Raw genomic sequence first — 21,506 nt, forward strand, 5'->3', positions numbered from 1 at the left:
CAGTGGTGTCTGCGAGTGCACCCCTTTAAGTTTTTCCCCATATAAATGAATCCTTGCTTTTCTCTCCTATGTGGGGAGAAAAAGATAAGGTGCCAGACATTCCCAATATTGGGTGGCTGAGGTATTGCTGACATGGATCTCACAGGATTTCCCTACACACACTCAGCGCCTGCCATAATGATGGGCATTTAGCTACTAAAACAAAAGAGACATTTTGGAGCTGTATTCAGAGCTGCCCTCTCCAAAGAAGGCATTGTGTTCACAGTAAAAGGGAATCTTGCACAGAATCCTGCAGCATGAGCACGTGAGTTCTTATCTTGTTAATGCGATGGGGTACTGCCCCCATCCTTCTGGACCAAACCCACCCTCGATAGCGGTCGGTGCTGCTCCCATTTTGACACAACAAAAGGAAAATTGCAACTTCCAGCAGCCCCCTCGTTCTATCAGCTACCACACCCAGCTCTGCCCCCCCCCCGCTACTTTTCCACCACGTGCCTCTTGTTGCCGACGTCCAATCAGCTCCCGGCTCCCGATCCCTTTTGACCAATCGGAGCGCGGACCGCCCGCCAGTTTATAAAACCTTTGTCTCGGTCGCTCCAGCCTTCCTCGCCACCTCTTTAGAACGTTTAGTTCCTTTTGCCGCGTTCGGAGAAGAGAACCTTGAGCTCCGCAACGTTCTGTATTTAAAGGAGCCGCGGCGTTGGCCTAGTCTAATCTTCCTTTCAAACAAAAGTGTGGGGGAAGTGATTTTTTTAAAAGCCAGGCAAAATGAGGGAAATCGTACACATTCAAGCTGGACAATGTGGTAACCAGATCGGTGCTAAGGTGAGGATGGCAATTTTTTCCCCCATGTGACTGCAACGTTAGGTTGGGCCTGTAAGAAAGGATACTACCATTTGACGGGGTGGGGGACGACGAAAGAGTGGGGCAGATTAAGTAATAGTTTAAAATATTTGCCACGGTGGCAAAACGGAAGTACTCGTCGAATGGAGTGCACGTGGATGCACTAAATTGCAAATAAGGACTAACCAAATAATATTTTGTCTTACTTATTTAGCGTACGATTGTTGCCAGATATAAACTGGGTTTCAAAGGTGCTGTAGTGGTGTTTCCGTTCTCTAAAGTGGGCTGCCCATAGGCAAAGCTATTCGAGGGGAAAAGATTTGGGCGGGAGGGGCGTGGGTGTGTATATTCTGATTGACTTTCGTTTCAGAGCTAATGTAATAACTAATACCTGTTTTGTTATTGTTTTTAAAACTCTTCCCTCTAAAAATGCTCTTTTCAATGGGGAAGGGGACCGCTGTTAACGTCTTCCATTTTCCCTACGTCACTAAGCTTCCTCCCTAATAAATGCTGCGATTTAAAATTAACGGGATTAGACTATTGCAGATGACTCAGACAGGAAGGCTATATTCGCTTTTTCTCTCCCGCCACCCCCCCTTTCATTCCGGCGTGGTGACGGTGAGCAAACACCCGCCGCCAGCCACTCTGTCCTCCTAACGTCGCGTGTAGATTTTAAGCGCCAAATCGGCTGCGGAAAGGTGGTGCGATTTGAATTTTTTTTAAGGGAGGGGGAAGAGAAGGGAGAACAAAGGCCAGCCTTATTTCATCGTCATGGTGGTGAAGGAGGACTTTCCTGAGGGTGTGTGTGTGTGTGTGTGGCGGGGGTAGTATTTAGCTTTCTCTAAATTTTTTTAACCATAGTGGGAGGGGGCAAGTGGGAGGTAGAAGAAGTGAAACCGTGTTGCTGGTATCTGGGAATCACAGGAGGAAAAGGGTAACTCCAGCAAAGGTGCTGACTCCTCCCCATAAGATCCCCCCCCCCCGCAGCTCTTAACATTCTCTGTGGATTACTTGTTCAGTGGAATTAACTAGATCATATTATCCGCGCGCTAGCCCAATTTCCTCCTCCGCCCCACCCTTCCTTCCTTGTCAGTTTTAATGGCTTGAACGAGAAATCTTCATGATTCCGAGTGGTTTTCATGGATCGCGTGGTGACTCACACGCCTGGCTTCCACGGAATAAGCGTGCAGAGGTTTGCAGGAGGGCAGCGCTACCCCTAAACGGGATTACACGGGAGTAAACCCGCTGGGCGTCGTCAGTGAGAGACTTGCTCTCGTTCAAACCTTAACCTATGGTGGTGTTTTCTGTTTTAGGGCTTGTTTGCAAAGGATTTCCTCCGCTTCCGAAAAGCCCGGCTAGCGCTCCGCGTTTAGCAACAAAATAGCCCCGTAACAATCGCTACTCCAGAACTACAAAAAGGGAGGGGCCGAAACTGCGCTTGCTGAATACCTCGATTGCATTTAAGAAGCGGCTATTTAATAACGGGTAAATTTGTTGCCAGGGCAGCCGCAAACCCCCCTCCCTCTCCAGCAATTCATTACAATCAATAAAAGAGCAATAAAGGAGCCGCTTTAGCGAGATCTGGAAGGGTTGTCTTCTCACTCTACTCCCCTGCCCCGATTTAGGAGGGGCTCCTTCCAGAGCTGCTGTTATACGAGTTATTATATATAGGCCTCCCCCACCCTCTTTTGCATTCGGATGGAGGGGAGGTTTCTTCTCCCAGCTCCTCTCATCCCTTTCACACTGTGGCTATGCTTGTAATAAACTAATGCAATATACTAACCCAGCCTTATGACGACCCCCACACAGCTCAGCGACCCCCACACAGCTCAGCGTAGGGGTCACCCTTTTGTTTGCAAAAAGAGGAAATTGCAGTCTGGTGATTTTTTATTGTGCAGACATGAGCCTTAAAGGTAGCTTAGAAAGATCTGGAATTTTTTAGTATCTTTTAAAACAACAAGGAACACCCCTGGCCTTATGAACAAGAAAAAACGAGAGGGCTGATTTTTTAAATTCCCCCACCTCCACCGTTACCCTTTCTGTTGAGCAAATGCCCTCTCTGGCGCCGGATGGCCCATCCCCCTTTCAACCCGCCCATCTTCCACCATTCTTTGTCTGCAGGCAGGCAAGCACATGGCTGCAGGGCTCACTCGCTTCCTCTCCCCTTACATTTCCAGACTCCTTGATTCTTCTTCCTTTCCCCCTTCCCCCACTCCTCTTTTTGGCTTTCAGACTGATTTATTTTTTAAGCGAGTGCCATTTTCTTAGAACGTTTTTTGGCTTGGTTCAGTTTTCCTCCAAAGCAGCCACGACACCATTACCAGGCCTTTGTGCGTGTAATGGCTGCTGGTTGGGTGGGACTCGACAGCAAAGGAAGGGGGGGGGGGTTGAAGCGTTTCCTAGTGGTACTTGCTTGTAAAAACCAAGATACTATGACCTAAAAAAGCTAGCAGTGTGTGGCATCTTCATTAATCACGAATATCGATGAATCTCCTCTTTTGTTTTTTGCCTGCTTTAATAGTGATAGTATCTTCCAAGTAAATGAGCCTGGTCATCTAGAACTGGCTGCTAGCCATCCTAAAATTCCTCAGTAGTGCTGACATGTGCATTGCTCCTTAGATGTTGAACTGGCTTGGATCCAGATTTAACTGTTCTTTGGCAGTGGCTTCATACAGCAGCCCATTTACTCTCCTCCAATTAGCCCTGTTAAAATGAACGGGCTAGTAAGTTGTGCAGGGAGTGATAGCTCTAAGGTGTGTCTCTTGTAGCTGAGCTGGAAACAATGACAGGCACCCTGTAGACAGCTGCCTGCCCTGCCCTCTCCCCCCACCCCAAATAGAGGGTGGTATCTAGGGTCTTGTGATTTATTTCTAGTTTTGTGCAGGCTGGAGGCTTTAACTGGAATATTTCATGTTTTCAACATTCACATAATGAATGGCAGATCGAAATGTGCAAGGGGGTGCGTAGAACTATTATCAGGTGCATCCTTAAAATAACTCCCCTTTCTTAAATTACATAGTTGATAACAGGTCCCAGAGCACATTAGGTAAAGGAAATAAAATGACACACTGTCAGAGTTCATTCAGGTTAAGACCTATGCAAGCTTTGGGATTTCACACAGTTCTTCATTAGGCAGAAATAGTTCTGAGCTTGCAAGTTTCCAATGCCAACTGGTGTTGGCACCCTGAAGAATCATTTTGTCCATTTTATCACCTTAAGTAAGGGTTGCAGTGACAATCCTAAGGACTGTTATTTTTTCCAGTCCCCTTTGTGTGTCTCATGTTTATATAACAATGCCCATTTTGTGGGGCAGGATCTGTGCAGAAGGAGGGCTTAAATAAGGACCCCTTGGGAGGTCAGAATCATCCCTGTGCACATACATGATGTTGCACCAGAATCCTCTTAAGTGAGGGCTGGTGGGTCCATTGTGATGGATCATGGGCAGGTTTTGACCACAACTCTACTGTTACCAAATGAACAGCTATTCCTTTATATGGACGAATGAATAAAGAAAACAGATGTACTCATGCACACCATTGGGATGTGGGCTAAAACCACTCCATGCTGCATAGGATCCTAGCCCCTGAAAATCAAGCCTGCTCCTATTTGCAGAGCCCCATCCTTGGTTCTATTTCTTGGTCACATTAGAATGTGATGGAATGGTGGGAGATGGGATATTACAAATTGGTTCATGAATCATAAAAAATAAGGTATTTTGACATACACTGAGTTGACAAATTGTAGGGTTGCATTTCTAAATGTAATTCAGTTCTGGTACTCTGTCCTAAAGACATGTAGCGTTGTGAGGTTTTTGTCTTTTCAGTCCTCCACCTTCCCTATGTTGCATCGGGCTATGATTTGGAATAAAGAACAGTGTTTTATACTAAGGGGTAATGTCTCTGCCACTTGGATACTACACTGCTGCTAGAAAAAGGTTTTAACTTTTTCAGACCTACTCAGGAGATCCACCAAGCCCAGTAATCCAGTGGCTGATATTTCCCAGCTGCCCCGCCCTTGTTCACCTCTGCACGACCTACACTGCGGTACATGCTTTAGTATACAGGAGGGCGTGTCTGCGGAACTCTCCTGGCACCTGATGAATAAAAAAAGAGTGTCCTTCTCCTGTAGCCGAGCAGGAGAACTCTGCTTAGGTGCATTGTTGCCAGATGTTTCCATGAAATGAGGAGCATCCCTTATTTCGGAACACAGCCACCACCCCTGTTCCTTTGGAACAAAGGCTTCCCACCACAGTTCTATGCAGTCCCTTATTTTGGAATCTGTTGGAGTTGCCAACACCAGCAGCTGCTTGGGTTGGCGTTTTGTGTGAGTGTGCAGTTCCTTGCCTGCTTGGGTCTGCAGTCTGGGTGAGGCTTGGCCAAGTTCGCTCCCCCCCAGGTGTATTTAAAAATTTATGGCTCTGCAGTGCCTTGGGTGTGTTTGGCCAGCAAATTTAGCCAGCCAGGATTAGTTTTTCCTTGGCACAGACTTCAAGGCAAAAAAAGGGGGTGGGGAAGCCAGAGTCCTTGAGTGGAAAAAACTTGAGTGGCCTTCCCTAACTCGGCACTCTCACAGATGTGTTGGACTACAACTCCCATCACCCCAGCCAGCTATGAGGGTGATGGGAGCTGTAGTCTAACACATGTGGAGGATGCCAGGTAGGGAGGAGAGTGTCTGCTCTTATGAAAACCTATTGCAAACCTTGTACCTTTAGAGTTTGTGTCTGAAGGAACATTTTCAATTTAAAATCGCCTGACTCCTCCACACAATTCAGAGTGAAAATAACACTTGTGGGTTGGGGAAGGGAGTTGCAAGTGCTTTGTTGCCAGTTAGACTTTTCTTCTAAAAATGGTGGCTTTTTTTACAAGGGTGTTAATGGATCCATTTGGTGTGATTTGGTAACTTCTGTAGGGTGTTAGCAGTGGAGAAATGTAATGCTTCTATTTATTATTATTATTTATTTATTTCATTTCTATACCGCCCAATAGCCGAAGCTCTCTGGGCGGTTCACAAAAATTAGCTTCTGAGCTTTATTAACCAGCACAGGTCAGGTTTGGCATAGAGGACACTTGTCACTGAATGGCAATCAATCCTGGCTCTGAATCTACCTGTGTAGAATGTGTGCCCGTCCAGGTGCATATCTGAAAAGCATATTCTGTGAAGTGGCCTTGCATCTTTTCTAACTTGGGGGAGTTCTCTAAAGAAAATCATGTACTTTTTTTAAATAGTAGTACAAGTTTTAGAAACAGCAGTGTTTTCTGATTCTAATCCTTATAATGGAATGAGGTTTATAAAAAGAAACAAAGATTGGCATTAATTGCAGCAGTCCAGACAACAAAAAAGTTACATTTTACTTTAAAGGAAATGTAGAAAATAAGTCTTGTTGTGACTAGTCTTTGAAGGCAACAAGGAAGCCATTTGACGCAAAGGCTGTAGTCTAGATTGACCTCCTCCTCTGTTCTTCATCCAGCCTTACCAGAAGGGCCTACTTCTTCTATTTGATGTATTATGGGATGTGAATGACTATATCTCTTTCTGTGGCTTATATATTGCTCCACCTTACCCTAGGAGATAATGGTGTGACAGGATTGAAACATACCATAGCAAAAGCGAAACTTATCTTTTTTGTTCTTCATTTCTCTACTAGGATCTCAAGCTACATTCTGTGATTGGTTGCTGCTGAATTTCAGAATTCGAGCTTTTCACTGTTGGGGAAATCCTAAGCATTATCTCTGCTCATATGTCCTTTAGACATTACCAGGCCTAAGGAGAACCCATAAAGAACATGGGTAGGAGTCAAGGTGCATCTCTAAGGAAGCTCCATTTTGTAGGCTGTCCCTAAACCTATTAAACATGTGACTACACCATCCCTTTTATAAAACTATTATTTGGGATAAATATAAAGCTATTGTGTAAATTAGTATTTCCACTGAATGGATAACATCTTTTGGGGGTAATTCTTATGTAGTGCTCCTGTATTATACACTGGGACTGTCTGAGGCTCAAAGTTGGTTCTCACACCTAAGGCCACCCGCTTGACTTCATGACTGAGAAGATCTGAATGGGAACTTCTGGTGGAGAGCTTTTGAACCAAGTCAAACTACTCCTCCAGCTCTCTAAATCTGAAGGGGTATTCACATGAGTGTTTAATGGAGGTCCATTACTAAAGACGATATTCCAGGGACTTAAAACTAGGTTGTTATTCATTTTCCCCAGCGGAGCCTGGAAGCTGTAGGAAAGTGATGGGAGGTAAAGTCACACCTCAAACTACAGTTCCCAGGGTTCGGAGGGGGTGGGGAATCTCTGACAATTTAAAATAATATAAAAATTGTAAGACTTCATAGTGTGAATATGCCTCCCCCCCCCATGTAATCTTTTGTTCTTTTTTGGTTATTAAAGCAAGAGGGGATGAGGAGTGCAGGTTCTTCTCAGGGTATATAAATCTCATTCCCTTTGTAGGACTAAAGCTTCTTTAGAAGGAATAGGAGAGAGAACTCTGGGATACATTCACAATTCTTAAACTGATGTGGAGTGGGAAATCTGTTCCTGTTCATGCTCTTATAGTACAAGAATATAACCCACCCACCCTAAATTCATCCCTGCAGCAGTTTGCTCTGGTATGACACAGTAGCCTAAAATACTCGATTCCTTTTTGAAATGGTTTTAGATGCCCACATGGTGGTTGCAATCATGTTATAATACCTTTGTCACTTCATTGTGTGGAGATTTTCCACAACTGAAAACTTTAATCCCCCACTTTCAATAACAGTAGCTGTCCATGGGAAGAAAGTTTGCACGTTTGTGTTGGCATGAATGGGTGGTTAATGGGTCTTCTCACTCTTGACTTGGTCAGGTGGATTAAGCTGCATCTGTGAATACGCATATAGGGAGAGCAGCAAATATGTTTCCATAATTATAAAGCTTAATCTGTCTTTTGGGAGCACAATGACTTGGATCCTGCCCCAGCCTCTGTGAACAGAAAGCACCTTTCCATTCATAGGTTGAGATCCAGTGGAAGGGGGAGGAATTTTTGCCAGTTCCCCTTTCCCCCGGTCCAGAGGACTCCTCACCCTATGGGAAGTGGGGGAGAAATCTGAGAGTTGCCTCCCACCCCCTTCCATTATTGGAATCCTCCACTAGATCTTTGTGAACAAAGTTTGGTGTATTAAATATTAACCTACATGGGAGCGGTCTTGAAAATGTGTGCATATCAAGTTGGTTGTAGTGAGAGATTAGAACATCATGCACAAGAGAATGCTTTATGTTTATATAGTGCCTCGCATACATTATCTCAGCAGTCCTTAAGTACCCTGTAAGATACTTTAGTTTTCTAATGTCCATATGGCAGTGTGGGGTGTTGTGGCTGAAAGGTAGCAGGTTGCCTAATGTCAGCCACTGAGTTGATGGCAGAGGTGAGATTGGAGCTTCTTTACAGCTCAGCCTCTTGGCCACAATGCTACACAATGGAATAGCAGCTGTCCCTTGTTCCATGCTTGCATATGAGTTAGGAGGAGCCTTGCTTAAGCTTTGGAAAGGTATCAATGGTGACTTCAGCCATCTTGATTGTGAATGATCAGGTAGCAAAGGGGTAAATGATCTGTGCTAAAATAATTGTGAGACCGCTCACTGGGTGACTTTGGGCCAGGCACTGACTCTCAACCTCACCTGCCTCATAGGGTTGTTGTGGGGATAAAATGGAGAGGAGGAAGGCGATGTAAGCTGCCTTGGGTTCCTTGCAAGAGGGAACAAGGTGGGATAATAACAGCCCTTTGCCTTGGGCTTACTTCAATATGAGAGGAAATAGTGGAGATGTGCAATAAGAGGGGGATTGGAAAAGGGGGGCTGGGGTTAGAGGTCAAGCTGTGGAAACCAGACAGGAAGCCCCCAAGCCTCAGGTTGAGTTCCTGGGCTGCCTGGTTTCTCTCTAGCGTAAGAATAGGCAACCATCTTGTAAATTGTTGTCCCTAGATTTGTTTGTTTAAAATGGGGTCTTGCCTTGGAAAGCCATTTAGAGAATGATCGGAGAATGCAGTTCATCATTATTAGGAAACTAGATTTTGCACGGGGTGTAAATTGCTTGAATGTATCATATCTGGTAATGTTGCTTAATCTTTCCGGGGTAGGGTGAAGGTCTGGCCTGGCTACCTTCTTAGTTATCCTTTATTTCTGTGCAGCTGTCTTTGTAGGAGGGTCTCTTCCAGGGCATGAGAGAAGGGTGGGTGAGAGGCCGGTTTGGGCTGCCCGTGTCCCTCCAGTCAACCATTACCAGGGTGTAGAAAAATGCTTGGAATGTTTGTCCCCGCCACCCACAGCTGTGGTCTAAAGGGGGGCAGGAGGGTGTGTGTGTGGGGACAAAAATGAAGTCCTGTTCTCCTTTAGCTTGAGATGGATTCCTGTGGCAGCTTAAGGGGCCTCCCTTCTTCTCTCTTCTGCCCCCTCCCCATTCCTATTCATCACAGGGTATGGACAGATGGGTCTGTGTAGCAACCTATTCCCTGCTGGATTTGATTATCCAGTGTCCTATAGAAGTGAAATGGAGAAAAGAAGGATCTGGGTGTGTGCGGGGAGTGTGCATACAACTTGTATAGTTTATTCTAAAGCTAACACTACTCTGCCCACCCCCTACTCTTCAGTGGGCTCTGCGCTCTCCAGCACAGCAGGCTTAAGGATGGGGTGACTCATGCTCTTTAAATCTTGGGAGGGCGGGGCGGGGAACTGATAGCTCTCTATGCTGTAATTTATTTCTTTCATTTTTATACCACCCAGTAGTGGAAGCAGTCTGGGCAGTTCACAAAATTAAAACCACAAAAAAACTACAGAAAATACAATATATAATATAATTAAAACTACAGCATAAAAAACCTAGCAGCAGTGCAGACATTTAAAGCACAATAGCAGATTTATGATGGCAGAGCTGAAAAAACCTGGAATGCTAAAATTGCCTGGGAAAATAGGTCTTCACCTGGCACAGGAAAGAGTAGAGCGTAGGCGCCAGGTGAACCTCTCTAGGGATTTCCTTCCGTAACCTGCTGGTCTTCAAACATGACATCTCAAAGGAGTGTGGAGTCCTCTTGTCCCCAATTTCAATCCACTCACTCTGGCACTTAGAAAGAAAACCTAGGTGCCTAGTTGCTCAGGATAACATCTGGATTTCTGGCATTTTCCCATCCCTGCACATCTTCCTCTTCTCCCTCAAATTGATGCTGGAAGCTGAAAAAAATTGATTCTAGGCTTCCAAATACTCCTCCTCCCATTGAATCTAAGTCCACCTTCCCCAACCTGATACCCTCCAGATGTTTTAGACTTCAATGCCCATCAGCCCCAGCCAGCATGGTCAATGGTCTGGATTTGGGATAGGCACCTGGAAAGAGTGGGGATTCGATTCTAACTCTCAGAAGGATTTCCTCTGGCCCCATCAGATTCCAACCCTCCCTGTTACGCACTATGGGCTGCTCCACTCACCCCCACAGTATGAACCAAGATCCATGCAAATGGCTTTTTGGCTTTCTTCTCCCCAAGGTGAATGGCAGTAGGGACTTGCCATATGCGTCCCAGCTTGCATAATCTGGTTTGTCTGGTGTAGCTGAGCTGTGTTATCAAGGGTTGAAGGGCTCTACTAAAACCTGCTGCTCACATGGGGAAGTGTGGGGGCATTAAGAGTTCTCCGCCAGGCTCGTTTGCACAGGGCGCCGGGGCTGAGTCCCTGGATGTTGCTGGGCTTTCACACCTCACTCAGTTCAGAACGTGGCCCTTGTGCTTAAAAGAATTGCTGGACAGGGCTCTAAGCTCTTTCCTCCAAGAGCCCCAACTCTGGGCCCAGGAGCCTTACTTAATTCACAAACTACACGCAATCCTCCCCACTTACCCTAGTAAGGCTTCCTCTATGTAGGACTCTGGGAAAAGTTTGCATAATTGCTACGAATTGCTCCATTACCAGGGTAGCTACACAATTTAAAACATCACAATACAAATAGTCATTCTTTCCCCCCCATCCTTTCTTTTTGGTTGTTTGTTGTATTTGCAAATGAAGAGCCTTTTTTTAAGGGAATCTATTTGTAGAGATGTTTTAAATTAGGTAGCCACCCACCCTGGTGCTATCCAATGGACGATGGGAAGTGTCTTTTGAATAAAATCCTCCTAGTGGACCCTGATCCTCGGATTCTCTCTCCTTGGAGAATCTCGGTGATTTGCTTCCCTTGGTTTCATTGGATGCCCCCACACCCCTGTTTTCCCTCTGCCTAGGGATTTTGGGACTCCTGGCTTTCAGAAGGAGGTATAATCCCTCGTGGGGAATTGATTGACAGAGGCTGGATACAAGCATCTTCAGTTCAGTCCTTTGCCATCTGCCCAGTTCATGTAGTTGAAAGCTTGTGTGTGTGTGTGGGGGGTGTGTGTGTGTGTGGGGGGGTGTGTGTGTGTGGGGGGGTGGGGTGTGTGGGGGGGTGGGGTGTGGGGCTGTGTGTGGGGGGTGGGGGGTGTTGGGGTGGGTGTGGGTGGGGGGGTGAGAGAGAGAGAGACCTTGCTTGTGTTCCAGGCAGCTGGCCTAAATATATTAAGGGGGGAGGGAGGGAGAGTCATGCTATAGATCTAAACAGAATCCCTCCCAGCTAGGTTAACAGGGCCATGTGTGCAGTTAAACAAATGTACCATGTTAGATTCTTGCTACAGCAGGTGTCCTGTACTCTTCAGTAGATTATATTTAATGACCCAATTCACATGTAATGGCAATTGTAGGGTAATTAACCCATGAACTGCCAAAATCTAGTGGGAGGAAGCGCACTGCCTCTGCTGTGCTCCTCACTTCTGCTTTCAGTTAACAGCCTACAATCACACTATTTGTAGGTTGTTAACCTGACGTCTGAACCTGGACACTCTGAGTTGTTTAGGGGTTAAACAACCCAGAGTTAATCCAGCAACAAATTGTAGGTTGTTTAACCCCTAAACAACCCAGAGTAATCATAGGTTGTTAACTGAAAGTGGGAGTGAAGAACGTGGCGGAGGCAACACACTCCCTTGCTAGATTTCGGCAACCAATCCATGATCGCCATTATGTGTGAACTGGATCACTGTGTGTGTCAGGACTAATGCACTGACTTTCAAGCTGTGTTCTGGGAGCCCGAAGATCCTCAGGAGCTTATGCACAGTTCCTCAAGGAGGTCAATAATGGTGGCCAAGATTTCACCCCTACAAGTTTTCCCCTCTACGAGTTTTCCCCTATGCTGTGCAGCCACTGGGGTGGGTGAGTGTTGGGGGTATTCTAGGGTCTGTTTTCAGTTTTTATGAGGCAACAGTGAGGTTCAGTTGGCTTGTGGCTGGTACTCTGAACTGACACCATACCCTAGAACTTTCCTTCGGAATCCTCTGCAAGATGCTGGTTCACTGGTAGACAAATAGATGTGCAAACTGAGGGAAGGTAGTTTATGAAAAATCGCCACTCTAATGCAGGGGAGCAGAACCTTTTTCAGCTCAAGAGCCGAAATCCTTTTTGGAGAAGTTCTTGGGGGCTGCATTCCAGTGGTGGGTGGGGATGAAGCCAAAAGGGATGGAGCTCAAAACACCAAAAATAGCAGCATAGCTTAGCTTAATGCTCTGACTGCCTGTAACTTGGCGTTAGAGACATTTCATCATTTTAGAAAGGGGTGGGGGAACTGCACAAAATCTAGGAAACCATGAAACAGTGGGTGGTTGGGGGGGCAAGGGAAGGGGTGTAGTTACCTGGGCACCCCCAGGTGGGTAGGATTTGGCCCATGGGCCCGAGGTTCTACACCTCTGATCTAATCGGTTACACTATGCAAGAACCTGCAGGTTCTCTGGAAAGAAGGGGTGGTAATGCTAGCGTAAGAGGGCTGTAAAATAGAGGCCTGGTGATTGCTGGAAATAAGTCATAGGCCTGCTGGGTGCTAGGGCCTTTCCTTGGGTGAGAATGGGTCCTAACTGAGGGAAATTGATATCCAGGGCTGTTGCTTTCTGCGGGAGGGAAGTGGCTTCTGTTTAGGCAAGAGGTGCTGGGTATGAAGCCAGTAACCCTTGGGTAAGCAGCCATTTTCCCACGAGTGGCCTTCAGGGGGAAGAAGGCAGTCATTGTCTTGGCTGCTCCAGCTGTTGAGTCAGCCCTCTGCCCTTTCAGAGGGAGATATTAACTGTGTCTCTTGTGAAAAGGAGCACATGACTGTTGCAAAGCAAGTAAGAACTGTACAGCTAGAAGAGCAGAGATGCTCTTTTTATGGTAGCTGGGGAAGTAGTCTAGTGTTAACGTTTCCCAGTCACATTTATGCTTTCCCATAACTATATACCCACGTCTTATTGAGATGCAGTTGAGCTGTAGAATGACTTTCCACTTTCCTTGGGTAGCAGTGAGTGATTCTAGCCATGTGCAGAGTCCGCTTCTCTCATCACTAAATATCCACTGTCCATCCCACGCCTCTGCAGCACTCCTAGTTTGAAGGTGTTGCATCCATGTTCATTAGGGGTGCAACTTTTCTTCATTAAAGGTTTTCAGTTCTTCTAACCAATACGTCCCATTAATTTGAGGTGCTTTTTTAGCCAGGCAGCACTTTCCCAAAAGTTAATTGTATTAAAACTGCAGATGGCAGGCATCATCTGAGACGATGCTCTCTCTACTTGACTCTGGCACAGGGATCCTTTCTGAAAAGTGTGTATGTATGTGTGTGTGTGTGCGCGCGCGCACACCAGCTGCTAGTCAAAGGAAGCTGCCTTAACCAAGTCTGGCTACTGGTTGCCCATCTAACCCAACATTGTCTACTCTGACTGGTAGTGGCCTTCCATTTGAGGGTCTTGGGCATAGTTCTCTTCCATTATTGGCTGGCTACCTGATCCTTTTGTTAACTAGAAATTTCAGGGGTTGAACCTGGGGTCTTCTACATGCACTCTACCACTTGGCTACAGTCGTTACCCAAATGTGCACCATCTGAGGGGTGGGTATGTGCGTTTCTTCCTCAAACAATTGTTAGACATATGCAAATCAGTGCGGGTTTAATTATTGATTGGATGACAACCCTAACCATGCTGATTACTTTTCTAGGATACACATTATATCAGGGGTGGGCAGAAAGTAGATCTCCAGATGTTTGGGACTTCAACTCCCAGAAGCCCCTCCCAGCATGGCCAATGATCAGGAATGCTGGGAGTTGAAGTCCGGAACTTCTGGAGATATACTTTCTACCCACCCCTGCATTCTATCAAAATGCTGTAGGGCAGTCTTCTCCAACTTGGTGCCCTCTAGAGGTGTTGGACTACTATCAGCCAGTCAGCTCAGCCAATGGGCATGGATGATGGGAACTGTAGTCAAAAGCATCTGGAGGGTGCCAGGTTGGGAAAGTCTGCTATAGGGTATCTATTGTTAATTTAAATTACAGCCCAGCACACTTCCTTAGAATTAGAAGAATGCATTCTGGGAACAATTGCAAAATTGTTTTATCTTAAGAACTTGCTTGGGGATGGTCACAACTCTACAGCTGTCCTCTGACTATGAGCAAGCTGCTTTTTCTGTGAATGGAAAAATGAGCCAGCCATGTGGGCAAGTGGCAATCGTATCTGTCTTCCCCACAGATTAACTCCATTGTTGCTTCTGGACATGTACACACACTCACTCTAGCTAGAATCTTTATTTTCTGTTTATCCCCTGCAGTTCTGGGAGGTGATCAGTGATGAACATGGAATTGACCCCACTGGAACCTACCATGGGGACAGCGACCTACAGCTTGACCGCATCAGTGTTTACTACAATGAGGCCACTGGTAAGCGTTCTTTATCTCCCCTCCACACACACTGATATTCTGGAGTGGTTTTGTCCACAAAGTTAGCTTTTCCAAACTGTGCACGTGAACCATACTTGGAGTACCTTGTCTTCCTCTCTTGCTCCATTGCCATTGGTTCCTGTGTCCAATACCCTTTGTCCTAGGCACTAGTAGGCATAAGTAGGAAAAGGGAATATGGAAAGTATACAGAGCTATAGTCAAGGGACTGTATATTCTGAGCCTCCATTATTATACCACCCAAGTTCTGTGTCACTTCCAGCCTCTTGAGAATATAAAAGAGCAGAAAAGAAAAGAGGCAGGTCTCAAATGGTACTTGGAGAAAGGCTGCCCTACTAGAATAACACAACAAATTGAGCTCTTGTGCTCTTGAAGCTTTCCATCAAAATGTGTTGGGCAACTAAATTAGTTTATTTATGTTCCCTACATTTACCATTTTGAGGCTTGCCTCCTCTTCTTTTTGCATTGGTGCTGACCTCTGTTCTAGTGCATTTCTGCTAAAGCCCACCCATCCACAATTCCTTCCAGTGTCTAAAGTAGGTGCAGAACCTAAGGCCTGGGGATCCAAATCCAGCTTTTCAGGGGTCCCAGTCTGTTCTTCCAGGATTCCCCAGAAAGCTAAGACCCCTTCCCCTGGCCCCACCCTGCCTTCCATCAACCACTGATTGGTGTTTTCTCAGCTTTTGTGCATTCCAGAAGGTCGAAATGCCTCTCTCAAGGCTTAAGTTACTGGTAGTAAGCTTTATGCTAAAATATGCTTTTGGGGGCCCCACCCCTTTTGCCTTTGGACCTGCCCACCACTAGAATGCAGCCCCTGAGAGCTTCTCCAAAATGGAATGTGGCCCTCAGGCTGAAAGAGGTCCAACACCCCAGGTTTAAAAGCTTAGCAAAGCCAACTTCAGAAGGGCTAGAACCTTGCATGGATATTAAACCAGCAGTGCAATTGGAATCTCTCTTCCTCATGGGAGGGGTCATGGATGCAAGCTGGGGGGTCTTTCTGTTGCATCAGTGTTGTCAAACCTGAGATATATACTTGCCCCTTCTTTCTCCTAGGTGGCAAATATGTCCCTCGTGCTATCTTGGTTGATTTGGAGCCAGGAACTATGGACTCAGTAAGGTCTGGGCCTTTTGGCCAGATCTTCCGACCAGACAACTTTGTATTTGGTAAGATGCGGCCTCACCCTTCGCTGCTTGTGTCTACAGTTGGTGGGGAAGGATATAGGGCTTGTGACTATCTGACTAGGTTTGAACAAAAGCCCTCCACAGACTGATATGCTGGCATTGGCCATTTATGTTGTGGAAGGGACAAGAGAATAGGGTGGCCTCCTGGGCCTGGTGGCTGTCCAAACAGCTCTCTTGATGCTATGGGTACTAGATGGTGCCCTTCAAAATGTGTACCTGGGTGACTGAAGTGCCCCTGAATCCTGAGCACATCTGAATTATGGGGTGGAGGGCTTACTGAGTATTTTTGCAGAGCTTAGAATTGTCTATTTATAAAACCCTTTAGGGGAGCATTTGCATGGTGGAAGAGTCTCCCATGTTCCTTCCATGAACAGGCACAAAAGAGGGGGCAGGATCATGGGGACCCCTACAGCATAATTCACACCCCTTAAAAAGAGACATGGGGAAAGTCAAAGGCCATTAAAACAGCTTCTACCAGTACCTTACAGTGTTGGCCCCTACAGTAAACTGATGGGAGATCCCCAGTCTTGTGCTCAGGGAGATGTACTGAATGAAAGTAATGGGAAAGGCTGGGAAGCAAAGAGTAGCTACTAACTGAGGGAGTGATGGCCACCTTGGCCCAGGCTTTATGGTTTCTCTCCTACCTTCTCCTGCCAAATCCAGGCCAGAGTGGAGCTGGTAACAACTGGGCTAAAGGTCACTATACAGAAGGCGCTGAGCTGGTGGATTCAGTCCTGGATGTAGTGAGGAAGGAAGCAGAGAGCTGTGACTGTCTGCAAGGTTTCCAGCTGACCCACTCTCTGGGTGGTGGAACCGGCTCTGGGATGGGCACCTTACTGATCAGCAAGATCCGCGAGGAGTACCCCGACCGCATCATGAACACCTTCAGTGTGGTGCCATCTCCCAAGGTCTCCGATACAGTGGTGGAGCCGTACAACGCCACTCTCTCAGTGCACCAGCTGGTGGAGAACACAGATGAGACCTACTGCATTGACAATGAGGCCCTCTATGACATCTGCTTCCGTACCCTCAAGCTCACCACTCCCACCTACGGCGACCTGAACCACCTGGTCTCTGCCACTATGAGCGGCGTCACTACCTGCCTCCGCTTTCCTGGGCAGCTGAATGCTGACCTTCGCAAGCTGGCTGTCAACATGGTTCCCTTCCCCCGGCTCCACTTCTTCATGCCTGGCTTCGCCCCTTTGACCAGCCGCGGCAGCCAACAGTATCGGGCCCTGACAGTGCCAGAGCTGACGCAGCAAGTATTCGATGCCAAGAACATGATGGCAGCCTGCGATCCCCGCCATGGGCGCTACCTGACTGTGGCAGCCGTCTTCCGGGGCCGCATGTCCATGAAAGAGGTGGATGAGCAGATGTTGAACGTGCAGAATAAGAACAGCAGCTACTTCGTTGAATGGATCCCCAACAACGTCAAGACTGCCGTGTGCGACATCCCTCCCCGGGGCTTGAAAATGGCAGTCACCTTCATTGGCAACAGCACGGCCATCCAAGAGCTCTTCAAGCGCATCTCCGAGCAGTTCACGGCCATGTTCCGCCGTAAGGCCTTCCTCCACTGGTACACAGGTGAGGGCATGGACGAGATGGAGTTCACAGAAGCAGAGAGCAACATGAACGACCTGGTCTCCGAATACCAGCAGTACCAGGATGCCACAGCTGAGGAAGAGGAGGATTTCGGTGAGGAGGCTGAGGAAGAAGCCTGAGGTTAATCTGCTCACATTAAAAAAAATAAAATCAATCCGCACAAAATAAAAATTAAAAAAAAATTGCATCTCCATGTTCTATTTCTTTTTCCTTCTTCTCAAGCCTAGTCTGTCAATCTTTCCTCCAGGCTTCTCTTATGGGGCAGTCTCCGTTTTAACACTGGCTTACAGTTGTCTCATCTCTTTGTGTTCTTTCGCAGTGGTGGGTGTAGCCTATGGCTAATACCAAATAAAAGCTAGTTATGGGGAAGATGGGAGTTGTAGTCCAACGAATGTGGTGGGCGCCAGGTTGAACAAGGCTGCCTTAGACCCATAACCACATAAATAGAAAAGCAGCTGTCTTAAAATGGAGACATGTTGCTTAAAAACATAGTTCTCTCCTCCTGCCAAGTGCAATGTTCTCTGAGTGCTACTGGCTTACTGGCTTCTGTTGGTGTGAGCTATTGATCTAACAAGCCACAAGCCGATGGTTTCAATTTGCATATGCTAACAGGAAAGTATTTTGTCTGGATGGTCTGTAGAATGGGTGTTAAAATGATCTGGAATGTGTAGGTGCCTGTCACAGTAGGTATATAGCAATTCCCTGATCTATACTTCCCAGGTGCTTATCTCTGAAGAAGCTGACATTGGAGCAAGAGGTGTACATCTCTAAGCTGAACATAGAAATGGCAGGCAACCTGTGGCCCTCCAGATATTATTGGATTCTATCAGCCTCATCCATCATGGCCCATGATCAAGGGAATTATAGTCCAGCAATGTTTGGAGGATGTTGCTGGACTACAAGGTACAGGTTTCCCACCCCTGATGGAGAAGGAACTTGTTGAATGAGAGAAATGAAGCGCTCATTCCCTTTCCAGGAACCACGGGTCAAGGGTCTTCAGCTATATGGTTTTAATACTGCATGCCTGCAGTAGAAAAACACTGGCCAAGCTGAACATTGTATTCCCTGACCATTAATGCTCATTTACCCCCCCAGATCTGTGCCTCTGGATGCTTGGCTCTAAAGTCATCCCAAAGTATCCAAAAGTGACTTTACTGCTTCTGATTTAACTAAAACATGTGAGATGGTACAAATTCTTGACTCTAAGCCATTTTAAACTTGTGTCCTATCTTGCCTCCTCAACAAAATGGGTATTTGTTCAATGTGTCACTTTCATCTGCTCATGCTAGGGTGGCAGCTAGCCTCTGCTTTCCAGTTACTGTGTGATGTCTATATTCCAAAAATCTTCCCCATAAAATGCTTCCCCAAGGAAGGGTAGAACCATTTTTAACCAGAATAACATTTTAAACATTTTAACCAGAATAACATTTTAAGCATCAAGGGTGATGGGAGTTGTAGTTCAACACAGCTGAGCAGCACCCGGTTCAGGAAGACTGGGGTAAGCATTGCTTGAGGGGGTGTCTATGCCTGTGCTAGTTGGAATAAAACCAAACAGCGGCAGCGAAGGGATTCCCCACCATTCAGCAAGTGCGAAAAGAGGCAAACTTCTATAGCTGTTGTCAGAGAAGTAATAATACCATTAAAATAGCATATCTTTAAGGGTGGCTACAAATCTTAAGTGTTGAGGAATTTGATTCTTAAGAGATGTGAAAAAGAGGTAAAACTCATTGGAGGGAAGTCAGCTCCAGTAGCGTGGCTAAGTGGAAAGGGACAATATTTGTAGCTACTGCATCAGCCCAAATGGTGATGTTTGAGAGGCTTCACCACCATTCCTCTCTTATCTTGGCTTTTTCAGTCTTCTGCTTGTTACCTCAGCTTCCCTGCACCGCACCTCCTCACTGATTCTTCCTCATCTTTTTTTTTAAAAATCCCTGCTTTTTTCATATTGAAAAGATGTCTTGTGAACAAATAAAAAGTTTTTTTAATGTTTTGTTTTTGTGTTGAGTGTTATCACTGCCCCCCTGAAAGCCTCCATCTGTACATAAAAATGACAAAAACTAGTTTCTCCACCTCCTGATATGGTAGAGAAAAATGGCTCCCATCGCCTGATATCATACTTTTTTTTAAATACCAAACTGGTTTATCAGAACTGGGATGGGGCTTTGGGAGGGATGAGGCTAAACTTTGGGAGAACATGCTGTAGTTGCCATATAAATGAAGTGGGAATAGGAACATGTGATAACAGAGCATATATAAAATGGTGAGAAAGCCAGTTGACTGAATTATAGAAAAATATGGCTAAATTCAGCCTGTTCCCTAAGATGCGTGTGATGTGGCAACTGGAGCAATGGGGAGCAGCTACAGCAATGGGAGTGTAACATGGGAGAGGTGTTTCTAACCAATACCACCCCTCCACAAGATGGTGAAGTGTTAACCCTCACAGGAGCTCTGTGAGGTAAGCTAGACAGTGGGAGTGACTGGGCCAAGCCATCTTACAAGTTTCCTGCCTGTGTAGGGAATTGGGACCAGGTCTTCGTACAAGTGCTGGCTACACAAAAGTAGGCTGGGAGCACCTTCAAAAGTGGAAGGTAAGTGCAAGGGGTTGGGGGAGGGAAGAATGTATGGATCTTGGCACTGCCACCTCAAGGTAGAATTGGAGAAATAGGAATTGGTTGGGAGGTGATGTGGACAACAAGAGGCCATCGCAAAGGAATTTTATTTGGGAGTTGTAAACTCATACAAGTGGCTTCAATAGGTGGGTTGAGAGCCACCCTCAAGTAGGTCATGGAGGGTGCTGCCACTGCCATTTTGTTTTGTGTGGTGAATGGCCCCACCTCCCAGGTATGTGGGCTTTTGGAGATTGGTCCTGTGCTGCATGTAGGGATTCCAAGCGGGCCTCAGTTCTTGACCAGTGGGGAGACTAGGGAGCTACACCAAGCTGTCGAGATTTGCTGGTTGGAACTGTAGTTAAAATTATCTGGGTATATAGGTGGGGTGGGGTGGGGTGAGCAACTCCCCCTACTTACCCCCATTGCTGAATCCCTCTGGTTGAAGGAAAGGCACATTTTGCCCCTTCTGTAGCCTTCACTATATTTCCCCCCCTTGATTCTGCCACTGCCTATTAAACATGAACACTGGTGCACCACATAGACACAGCATGCCCTTTAAAGGGATTCAGGGTTTGTCCAAGGATTTGGAGTGGCTCCCCAAAAACTAGATCTTCCATTTGGTTTGCTGTTTTACTCAAGTTTGGTGCCCTTGCAGAGTATCTCCTGATACTCATAGCTGATCCAGCAAATGTTTAGGCTCTGGAGGCTGCTGACTGGGTTTTGGCACATTGCATGTCAAGTAATGGACTGGATCCCGATTTAGTCATAGTTGGAGTAAATGGGATGTAAATGGTCATGACTGTCCCATTGATTTCAACAAGTTACTCGTAAGTATGACTAAATCTGGATTAAACCCATTGTGTTTGGAGCTGTCATTAACTTTGGCTCCCCCCTGCTCCCCTTTTTGGTAGCCTTGGCAGCCATCTTGGGCCCACAAAAGGGGAAAACAAGGGAAACTAAAACAAGATACCATTATGTGAGCCCACAATAATTTCTGGAAGCAATTGCTTGAGTCACAAAAGTATTCCAGGCAGCTTAGTAGTTCAATTCAAAGGGAATAAATGATGTTGTATTGGTTAATGTTCACCCATCCTGAATATGTCATGGTGATTACAAATGGGTCTTGAAATGAATTAATTAAAAAAACCCACTTCTACTTGCAAGAGGAAGTAGTAAATGAAAAATAATATACTCTATCTTACGAAGTTTTAAGATAATAAAACCGTTAATATTTTCAGCTGAGTCGAACACTTCACAGGTCTGATAAAGTGAAACAGCTTATGCCACGGTAAACTTGTTAATTTTTTAAGGTGCCCCAGGACTCAAGTTATTTTTACCAACGAGACCATTGCAACACAAAAGCCTTTCTGAGCATGTCAATAATACCTTCTCTTTGCTGTGTAATTTTACTGTGTCTCAACATACTGGGTGGTCTGCACCTCATCATTTGATGGCTGCAGCATGACGCATGACTCGTGTGTGGACGTGCAAATAGAGC

The 21,506-nt window shown here is 46.1% G+C and overlaps 2 protein-coding genes across 7 annotated transcripts in view; one reads left to right on the top strand and one right to left on the bottom strand.

Moving 5' to 3' along the window:
* Window positions 1–21,506, bottom strand: part of MDC1 (mediator of DNA damage checkpoint 1) — a 58,296-nt gene that overhangs the window by 30,543 nt on the left and 6,247 nt on the right. The gene's annotated exons all lie outside the window — the stretch shown is intronic.
* Window positions 602–21,208, top strand: TUBB (tubulin beta class I). 4 transcript variants are annotated; one of them, XM_084830523.1, is made up of 5 exons: window positions 781–1,541; window positions 2,157–2,328; window positions 14,489–14,597; window positions 15,669–15,779; window positions 16,461–21,208. In XM_084830523.1, the coding sequence occupies exons 4-5, from the start codon at window positions 15,719–15,721 to the stop codon at window positions 17,516–17,518; spliced, it is 1,119 nt and encodes a 372-aa protein (XP_084686649.1). In that variant the 5' UTR covers window positions 781–1,541; window positions 2,157–2,328; window positions 14,489–14,597; window positions 15,669–15,718; the 3' UTR covers window positions 17,519–21,208. The 4 variants fall into 4 exon arrangements, with proteins under 4 accessions (XP_084686647.1, XP_084686649.1, XP_084686648.1 ...); XM_084830521.1 differs by lacking the exon at window positions 2,157–2,328 and having other exon boundaries at window positions 602–825; window positions 16,461–21,206; XM_084830522.1 differs by lacking the exon at window positions 2,157–2,328.

Source organism: Heloderma suspectum, chromosome 2 (genome assembly GCF_057233095.1).
Source record: "Heloderma suspectum isolate Gila_16-S chromosome 2, 16-S_ref, whole genome shotgun sequence".
In the NCBI taxonomy this organism is placed as follows: Eukaryota; Metazoa; Chordata; class Lepidosauria; order Squamata; family Helodermatidae; genus Heloderma; species Heloderma suspectum.

What these genes read in the sequence shown, in the direction of transcription:
- TUBB (XM_084830520.1), top strand. Translation starts at nt 1,964, where the DNA reads ATGATTCCGAGTGGTTTTCATGGATCGCGTGGTGACTCACACGCCTGG. An exon ending in TTACTACAATGAGGCCACTG is followed by an intron (nt 14,598 to 15,668) that starts GTAAGCGTTCTT and finishes TCTTTCTCCTAG; the next exon opens with GTGGCAAATATGTCCCTCGT. An exon ending in ACCAGACAACTTTGTATTTG is followed by an intron (nt 15,780 to 16,460) that starts GTAAGATGCGGC and finishes TGCCAAATCCAG; the next exon opens with GCCAGAGTGGAGCTGGTAAC.